Below are 10,345 nucleotides of genomic sequence, written 5' to 3'. Positions count from 1 at the left end.
TAATCCTCAAGCTTAATTAATCATACTCCAAATATATCCTCAATGCCTGAAATTCATCAAAAACAAGAAAACATACCGAATAGGAGTAGAAAAATATAACTTAAGAATATAATGCATCAATGAACCTAAATATGAAACTAAATGCTCTAAAATGCAACCTAAATGCAACTAAAAACTATATATAAATAATTTTAATTGGGCGCATGTACCACTGGTGGGGAATTTAATTTAAGGGCCCGAATTCTATTAATTTTAATTTTTTTTAAAGAAAATAATTACAAAATTATATTAATTATGGTGTATTAAAATTGGAAAATGTATTATTGCGAAAAATGAATTAAATAATAGAAAATATAGTTAATGAAGCGTAGAAATATATTTATATGAGAACAATTTTAATTATTGAATGTAATTGATTATTCATATTTTGACAGTATTAATATTAATTAAATTTTATACGTTTAATCAAAGATGAGTGGGCGAGACAAAGGCAAAGCAACGTCTTTGCCTACAGATTCGGGTCATCGTCATCCTCATGATAGAGGGGTGACAATCTCATCGAGGAAGGCTAGAGAGTTGCTTTTCAGGAGCACTCAGTCTTCATCAGGGGCGGAAACAGAGGAAGTACCAGAGATTCCTCCTTTATCCGTTGCATTGCCTACTCCTATTATGGACATTGAGGCGTGGAGACCTCACTCACCATGGAGAGGCAACCCGATGGCGGGGAACGATCAGGAGGCGGGTACTTATTACGATAGTCAGCCGGAGCATCCATCAACGGACGCAGAGGAAGGTCGTCCGTCTCGGGGATGCAAACCACGTACCTCTCGTGGTCGTTTTGCACGTTCTTCAGATGGAGCATCGTGCAATGCTGAGGGATCCGGGAGTAGTAGGTCGGGCAAGAGGAAGGGGACGGAGGAGGACACTTCATGGCTAGTACGTGAGGCTAGGCTAGGTGGGCCGTTGGACGGTAGTGTCATAACTAGTTTTGGAGGCCACATAACACATGGGATACCAGAAGAAGACACAAGCACACAACCACAATAATCAAACACTTCCTTACCCATGTATATATAGGTGTTTAGTGTTTTCAATTTTCAGCATATTGAGACAGTAATGTGAGACATGACCAACGAAATAACGAAAAGGATCTATCATATGTTGCCTTCCAATTCTGCACCTAGATTTCTCTAAATTATCCCTGATCTTTATCATTTGGCTATCTATGAACAAATTAACCCGACTGAACAGCGTATCCAAGGCACAAGTGGAAGTTTGCAGCCATGCTTTTAGAGCTGCATGTGCACTCTCCACTATACATGTGGTTGTGTTCCCAAAATGAAGCATGTTGTTGATCCATGCTTTAGCAAACTTTGTGTTATGTGGATTCAACCATGTTGTCTCAACATAATTAATGACGGAGGGCTTCCATGCCCAAGCAGACTTCCAATTTCACAATGCAACCTCATAATTATGTTCTGTGTTTGCATTTACTACATTCGACCAATGACCAATACGAAATCGCTCTCCAAATGCAGCCCCCCCACATAATCTACTAACTCTTGCCTCCACATCTTTGTTAATATGCCATGTACAAAGAAGATGAGTAGAAGCTGGAAAAACTTCCCTAATAGGTCTAATCAAACCCAATTCACGATCTGTGAATATGACACTCGGGCTCACATCATCGCCAATTAGATTACGCAGACACTGCAACACCCACTGGTAACTGTATGCAGTCTCTTCCTTCACTATGGCATAGGCGATGAGGAAGTTCATATTCGTCGGTGCCACCCCTACCATCTCAATGCAAGGCATACCATAGCGATTGGTTTTATATGTTGAATCGATGCCAATTACCCATGGATAGGTACGAAATGCGTTCGTACCACCAGGATGAGACATGAATGCATGAGTGATCACTCCATCATCATCCCGAAATGACCAATACACATTTTTTCGAACGAGCAAGGTACAAAAATTTTCAGCTGAAGTCCGTTCTTCACGCCCCTTCCATCTTGTAAAAATACCTCTCGTTGATATATGTTTTATCGTTTGGTGAAGATGGGGGAATGCCTCATTTACAGCAGCTTGAATGTTTTCTGGGTGCGGGTCTCGGCATCAGTCATCTGTCGAACCATCCGCCTAGCATCATCATTGAGCCCACTAGTCCGTCTGTGACCCTCCGCATATACTATGAATGCGTGGTTGTGGAAACCATAATCATATTCGGAATAGACACATGCCATTTGTCCCCAAAACCAACCTAATCATAAAATTACATCCACAAAACTTTGTCGATGTATTAGGTCGCACCATAATTCGGATCTACCTTATTTCCCGAGTATCTCGCGCCCCTAAAACATTTCAAAATAGCAACGCAGTGGACCAGTCGGTTTCTGCTTATATGAGTCAATAACCAATTCAAATCCTATGGAAATTGCAATTTCATTAAGATGGTTAACCGCATCATTAACCGTTGGGAATGCATCAGTTATCTGAAATCTACCGTGATAATTAACCCCGTCCCCATTATTGCTCAAATATGGAACCTATTAAATACCATAGAAGTAATAGAAACTATTTAATAAATTATATATCTAAATCACATAGTTAAATTACATATCTAAATACAAGTCAAAAATTAAAAAAAGTAAATAAGTCCAATATATTTGCACAGGAGCAGTGGTGATTAGGCGCCTGAACCAGAGGTTAGGCGTCAAATCAAGGCGCCTGGACCAGATAAGAGGCGCCCAATAAAGGCGCCTGCTCCAAAGGTGAGGCGTCTCACCTATGGTGCAGGTGCCTTGATTAGACGCCTCACCATAGGTGCAGGCGCCTTGATTAGACGCATCACCTATGGTGCAGGCGCCTAATTAGGACGCTTGTAAGCAATTCTAGGCCAAAAAAAATACTGGTTCATATTTTCATTTTTTTATAATTAGGATGAACTTATAACCTAGTATAATATGCAAAATATATAATTTAAATTATTTATGCCTATTATATTATAACTACTCTAACATGTTAAAAATAAAAATATAACTATTATAATATTATTAAATTCTACATATATCACTTTATGTAAATTCTACATCTAATATGTTAAAATTATATATAACTATTATTATAGGTATAAATCTAAATGTAATTGAACATTTATTATGTTAAAAATTTAAATATAACTACTCTAATATATGCTAAAAATCTACATATAAGACATCACATTGATATATGTGAAAATATAATGTAAGTATTATAATATCTAAAATCAACATATATTCATGTAAATTCTACATTTAAGCTCAAACATAGTAAATTTTTACAAATATTCTACCATGTAAAGATATTATTGTTTTACATATTCTAAACAGATATTTCAAGCATATGTAAATTCTACATCATGCTTTGACTTAACTCTAAAAACAAGTAGGCGCCTAAATTTCAACCCATATGGACTGGTGAGGCGCCTAATTTAGGCGTCTAACCATATGTCAGGCGTCTAAATTAGGCGCCTCACCATATGGTTGGGCGTCTAAATTAGGCGCCTCACCATATGGTTGGACGCCTAACTCAGGCGCCTTGCCACATGGTTGGACGCCTAAATTAGGCGCCTCACTGTATGGTTGGACGCCTAAATTAGGCGCCTGACCACATAGTCAAACGCCTAAATCAGGCGCCTGACCAGTTTCGTGTTCTAAAAAACTCACATGTTTGCCATGACGCCAGAGGAAATTCTTCTTGATTGGTCAACGCCGGTCAATGTTGGTCAACGCCGGTCAATGTTGGTCAACGCCGCCAAACATCTTGGCCAATGCCGGAAATTTCTTGAAAAAGAAAGCCAATAAACAAAGTTTGGAAAATGAAAGTGAAATGTGTGGAAAACATGGGAAATGTGGGGGTTTAAATAAAGAAAGGGAAAGAGGAAAGGAGTGATGAGCCAATGAGGGATGCCATGTATTAAAAAAAAATACCATGTATTTTTGTACTAAAATACAGGGCGTAAGTAGGAAAAATCAGGGCGGTGTTTAGCAAAGCCCTTATTTTTCGTACAATTGCGTGCACCATGTCAGCGTTTTAATCCCCACTCCCCCTAGGCCTAGGGATGGCAATGGGTCTTGGACCCGACCCAGACCCGCTAGGACCCGAACCATTTATAAGGGTCTGAGTCCAGAAATTTTAGACCCAATAGGTCTGGGTCGGGTCTGGGTCCACATATTAGAGGTGATTATTTTGGCCCGACCCGCTGGCCGGATCGGGCCCAACCTGCTCGGATTTTTTTTGTCTTTGGGCGGGCTTTGGGCAAGCTGCCAAAAACGACTTTTTAATCTTTTTTTTTGGCCCGGGCCGTTTTGGCCCGCAAAGCCCGTTAATTTAGGCCCGAAATAGCGGGCTTTGGACACAAAAATTCGGCCCGGCCCCGCCCGACCATTGGGCAAATTTTTTTGGCCGCGGCCCGGCCCATGATCACCTCTACCACATATGCTAGACCCAGACCCGTCCCACGGATCCATTTACATATTAGATTTTTTTGTTTTTTACTAAACTCTAAAATTTTATGAGTGATTTTGTAAACTCGTTAGTGTTGTAACTCCACTAAGACATGTAACTTTATAAGTTGTAACATTTTAATATTTTATGAGTTAATTATTAAAATTTTATTTAGAAAATGCATTAACCATGGATACAAGAACCTATATATATTAGGGCGTAAATTTTTATTACATATATTCAAAAACGCGATAAAAACTTAAAACTAAGAAAAACCCATTTAGGACCCAATAAGGACCCATGGACCCGCTAGATTTACGGATCTGGGTCTGGATCTGAAAAATCTAGACCCAACGAATCTGGGACGGATCTGCGTCTATGAAAAATAAACGGGTCTGGATCTGGGTCCAGATGGACCCGACCCAGACCCAGACCCGCCCCATTGACAATTGACATCCCTACCTAGGCCCTAAGTAAGAAGTTGATCAACCATGGAAAACAAACAAGTCAAACACCTCTACAAACTCAATCTTCCTCAAACTCTCTCCAATGGAGGTAATCAAAGAATCAACAACCCGAGTTCAAACCCTAGCACAAACAAAAACCCTAAAAGTCCCACCAGAATACATCCAACCATCACAACTCCGCCCTAATCACCACCTTCTTCCTCCTCCTTCAACCACAATTCCTCTAATCGATCTTTCTCTCTCCTCCGAAATTCTCTCTCCTCAATTATCATCTGCGTGCCGACATTGGGGAGCTTTTCATGTACTCAACCATGGCGTCCCCATTAATCTCCTTCATCAAATGCGGACCGTTGGATCTTCCTTCTTCGAGGATCTCGATGTTTCTGAGAAAATTAAGTATGGTTGTGATCGAAATTCTCCTGCTTCTGAAGGTTATGGAAGTCGTATGCTGGTTAGTGAGAAAGACGACGTCGTGTTGGATTGGAGGGATTATTTTGATCATCATACTTTTCCAATTTCTCGGCGTAATCCCTCTCGTTGGCCTCATTATCCTTCTAATTATAGGTAATTATAATCGTTCGTCTCGTAATATAGTGCCGGTTTCTTTTGTAGTGTGTCACACTTAAATTTTTTGACCAAATATTCTCGTTAATATATATAAGAAAATATAATCACGTGGGATCTTCTTAGATTCGCTTTGATGTGTAATTTCATAATATAAATTTTTTAATATTTTTATTAATAACGAATTGAAAATTTCGAGGTCAAAAGTCTGTCTTGAAGACCGTATAAATAAACAAGCACTGGAGTTTTACATTTTTAGTAATTACCTTCAGTTTTCATTTAATTGGATGAAGTTCATGGTAATTCTGAATTTCTAATGGATAATTTGTATTAGAAATCTAAGGTGGTTGTGTAATGTGTGTTTTTTATGCATTTATAAAAAAAACCAATTTAAAAGATGGATTGAGCTTAATATATCGGTAATTCGGTATTACTGGTGGTGTTACTTGGATTGAGGTAATCTTGTGCTCTAGAATATGAGAACACTTTCGCATTCGTATGTGGGGATTGAGATAATCTTGTGCTCTGGTATATGAGAACCTTCGCATTCGTATGTGGGGATTGAGGTAATCTTGTGCTCTTGAATGTGAGAACTTTCACATTTGTGTGTGGGGATGAAGGCAGGTTAATTTAGAATTGAACAGTGAATTCACTTTTGTAAATGCTGAGGTTTAAGTTTAGTGGGAGTGTATCTTTAGCTGAACTGCTAGTTTCTAGCTTAGAATGAACAGGAGACTTTTCGAAGATTTAGTCGATTTATGATTCAAAACCAAGGAACTGTGAATCTTTCTGTTATATTGGGAAGTGATCTTGTGATAATCACCTTTTTTGAGGTTGTGCAAACCAATTGCATATGCGGCTATGCACATTGGCAAAGTATAAAACTTTCGTGTATAGTTTTGTGATTAATTTAAATTCGCTGGTCGGATTTTTGGTATGCCCAGAAAAAATATCGTAGGAAAATGATTACATATGGTGGATTTAACTAAATAGTCAAAAAAATAGAACTATTAGTTCACAAATTACATGGAGAGTGTATTTTAAGCTTAAGATGATCAGTATTGACTTGGAAATGTATGCATTGGCCAGACATGTGGTGGAAGAATACAGTGAACAGATGAAATCACTTGCTCAGAAGCTCTTAGCTCTGATTTCTGAAAGTCTAGGTCTACATTCTTCTTGCATTGAGGATGCTGTGGGTGATTTCTACCAGAATATAACAGTCAGCTATTACCCACCTTGCCCTCAGCCAGAACTTACGCTGGGTTTGCAGGCGCACTCTGATATGGGTGCTATAACCCTACTTATCCAGGATGATGTCGGTGGACTAGAAGTCTTGAAAGATGGGGGATGGGTCAACGTACAGCCATTATCTGATGCCATCGTTGTGATCCTTGCAGATCAAACCGAGGTACCTCTCCTTCATCCTTTCTTATATGCACTTTGCACTCCCTGCCTACACACACTAGTCTTGACTTACTCTCCCCTTGATGCATAACTTGGATCCAATCCATGTCGGATATTCCTTCATCCTCAAATAGGCCACATCTGATCAAGGACATTTTAAAAAATTTGAGTCATAATAAAACAACTGTCACTATTTAAATTTTCACATCTCCACTATCAACAAAATCTTTCACTGGAGTTTCTTAATTAGAGCCTTTCTTTAAGGCTGATGTTTGGAAAGTTGAACTTTAAATCTAGAAAGTGGAAATTTCTTTTGGGACGGTGTATTGTAGAAATGTGGCATATTAATCAGGGACAAAGGGAGGTTCCTTTCTAACTTAATCTCATCTTTATCTTGGGTTGTGCTGTTGAACATGCATAGTGGATGTTGGTGTTTGGTTTCACAAGTAGGCTAGTATACTCTGGACCTGTTTATGAGCATCATATATCTAGGTTGGCATATCTCCAAAATACTATCCTCTTCACAAGGCTATGTTGTCAAAATGTCTCTTATGTTTGGTTTTAACTGATACGGTCCTTGTAGGTCATTACAAATGGTGAGTACAGGAGTTCGATACATCGAGCCATAACCAATGCGAATAGAGCACGACTGTCGGTGGCCACTTTTCATGATCCTGCAAAAACTAGGAAAATATCTCCGGCTCCGGAGCTTGTGGCAAAATCTGGACCCAGGTACCAGGAAGTGCTCTATGGCGATTTTGTTAAATCATGGTACACTAAGGGCCCTGAAGGCAAGCGGAACCTTGACGCACTTCTACTGTAACATTGTCCTATAATGTCTACAGTGTTTTGAAATTTTAGATAACCTTTGAATATGTCATGAAAGTTAGAGAATGAATACTAATTTCTGGTTTCCATGTATATGATCAAACAAAGAACAACTTGTATATTGACAAGAGTCTTGAGAAATGAAGAAATTGCAGTGCTTACTCTGAACAGTGAACACCAAATTAGGATGGCATCAGTTGAATTCAGAGTTTTTTTCTGCTGGCTTTCATGTGTCCCTAAGTTTGCCAGTAATTTATCACTTTCTGTTTGAAATATGTTAACGTTGTTTTGCTTGATAAGTGGTTTCTCTCAATTTTTCTCCTTATCACATAGAATTTCCATCTCTCTCAAGTCACATTATCTTGTAATCATAAATTTGGTTCCGAAGACACGGCGAGATCATAAAATGCAAATTCAACACTGCAATTTGTATCATGCCAAGAGTAAAAGAGCTCAGAAGTTTTTCTTCTGTTAAGAAAAAAAGCCTTCCTTAGATTCCTTTCAACATGAAGTATATATCACAATGTGATGCAACCAAAAAAGAGAGTATCCAACTAATATACACACATGGAAACAAAATTTGCTGCAGGGATATACCATTGAGCAACAAAAAGTGTACCTAACCATAAAACCTAATGACTTCAACTAAGATCAAATGTGTCTAACAAAAGATCAATGTTCTGGATAGCTCATGAGGCATCCTTAGGTGGCCATTGGAGAAACTTTCTACCTAGGAGTGATGGTGGTAGAAAAGTCTGTTCTGCTGTAGGATTGTCAGGGGTATAAATGTAGCCCTTTCCGTATCCAAGCTCTCCCATTAGCTTAGTTGGTGCATTCCTGAGATGCAAGGGCACCCCTTCATTCCCGCCAACTGAGTTCTTCACCATCTTCATCGCCTCGTTGATCGCATTGTAAACAGCCACCGACTTTGGAGCCAAAGCTAAATAAGCCACACATTGAGCAAGATTCAGCCTACACTCAGGCATCCCGATAAAATGGCAAGCCTGATAGCAAGCGACAGCTTGCGACAGTGCATTAGGGTCTGCCAATCCAACATCCTCACTTGCAAACACAACCAATCTCCTAGCTATGAAGAGAGGTTGTTCCCCTCCTTCTAACATCCTAGCAAGCCAATATATAGCTGCATTTGCGTCACTCCCCCTCATCGACTTAATCAATGCACTAATCAAGTTGTAATGCTCTTCCCCTGCCTTATCATAAGCAAGATGCTTACCTTGCAGAACTTCTTTCACATCATCCACATTAACAACCACCACATTATCTGACGAAGAACACCCACTTTGAGTTTCCTCTAAAGATTGAACTTTACCCTGAACACGACCCAATGCCGTGGTAGCACAAACTTCAAGAGCATTCAAAGCAACCCTAGCATCCCCATCACACTGTGAAGACAAAAGCTCAATCGCTTCGTTCTCAACCTCAACCTTCCCTCCAACACTCAATGACAAACCTTTTTCCAAATCATCAACTGCCCTTTCCAACAACTTACCAATATCAAAAGGTTGCAATGGATTAAGTGTAAGTACCCTACACCTAGACAACAAAGGGGTAACCAAATGAAAAGAAGGGTTCTCAGTAGTAGCACCAATAAACACAATACTACCATCCTCAATAACAGGCAAGAAAGAATCCTGTTGAGACTTATTAAACCTATGAACTTCATCAACAAAAAGCACAGTCCTTTTACTATCCCTCAACTTCCTAGCACCCTCCACAGCTTCCCTCACATCCTTAACACCCGAATAAACCGCCGAAAGCGAAACAAACTTATAGGATGAAGAACATGAGTTAACAAGGGCCCTAGCAATGGAGGTCTTGCCAGTGCCAGGTGGTCCCCATAGTATAATTGATGGTAAACGGTTGCATTTGATAGCATATGTGAGAAATGATTTGGGTCCTAGAATATGATCTTGGCCAACTATATCATCAACAATTCGAGGCCGCATTCGCTCGGACAAGGGTTCAGAAGATTTGATAGTGTCATGAAGAACTAATTTGGGACGTTTTTGAGGGAGAGAAATTTGTGGGTTTTGTTGAGATTGAGAAATTGGGTGTTTGAAAGAATGAGAAGGGAAGAATTTGTTGAGTTTAGGTTGAGATTGAGGAGAGAGAATTTGAGGGATTTGAGAGGGTTTAAGGAGGGTTTTAGGGGTTGATTCAGGAAGAGAGAGAATCCATTCAGTGGCTTTAAGGGTAGATTGACCGCCTGTAGCAGCTAAAGCTTGGGTAGCGAGTTCTTCAGAGAACCCCATGCTTAGTAGCTTCTTCATTTCTTCATCCTCCATTTTTTCTCTCTCTTGCTCTTACTGCAATAGGCAATATGTCCACAATTGCGCGCCAACTTTCGCTTAGTATTGTCGAGTGCCAAGGATGGTAGAGTTTGGACTTTGGAGTTTGTCTTGACAATCAACCGTCGGAGTGTCTTTATAGTATGTATGCTAGTACCTAATACGCAGTGCCGTCTCGGATATTTTCGGGACCCTGAGCGAAAACTAAAAAACGGGCTCCTAAATCGTACAAACATTGTGGGATAGCTGGAAATTGTCGTATTAATAATAATAGTGCAA

The 10,345-nt window shown here is 39.6% G+C and overlaps 2 protein-coding genes across 2 annotated transcripts; one reads left to right on the top strand and one right to left on the bottom strand.

The window, feature by feature from the left end:
- Positions 1-4,966: 4,966 nt before the first annotated feature.
- Positions 4,967-7,925, top strand: LOC104895389 (jasmonate-induced oxygenase 2). Its single transcript, XM_010681881.4, has 3 exons — positions 4,967-5,522; positions 6,612-6,933; positions 7,513-7,925. Exons 1-3 carry the CDS (start codon positions 5,041-5,043, stop codon positions 7,750-7,752), a joined length of 1,044 nt encoding a protein of 347 aa, XP_010680183.2. The 5' UTR covers positions 4,967-5,040; the 3' UTR covers positions 7,753-7,925.
- A 327-nt stretch (positions 7,926-8,252) lies between these two features.
- LOC104895388 (uncharacterized) lies at positions 8,253-10,165 on the bottom strand. The gene has a single exon (XM_010681880.4). It carries the CDS (start codon positions 10,061-10,063, stop codon positions 8,447-8,449), a length of 1,617 nt encoding a protein of 538 aa, XP_010680182.2. The 5' UTR covers positions 10,064-10,165; the 3' UTR covers positions 8,253-8,446.
- Positions 10,166-10,345: the final 180 nt, after the last annotated feature.

Source organism: Beta vulgaris, chromosome 6, assembly GCF_026745355.1.
Source record: "Beta vulgaris subsp. vulgaris cultivar EL10 chromosome 6, EL10.2, whole genome shotgun sequence".
Lineage (NCBI taxonomy): Eukaryota > Viridiplantae > Streptophyta > Magnoliopsida > Caryophyllales > Amaranthaceae > Beta > Beta vulgaris.
This window is presented reverse-complemented; position numbering and strand designations above follow the sequence as displayed.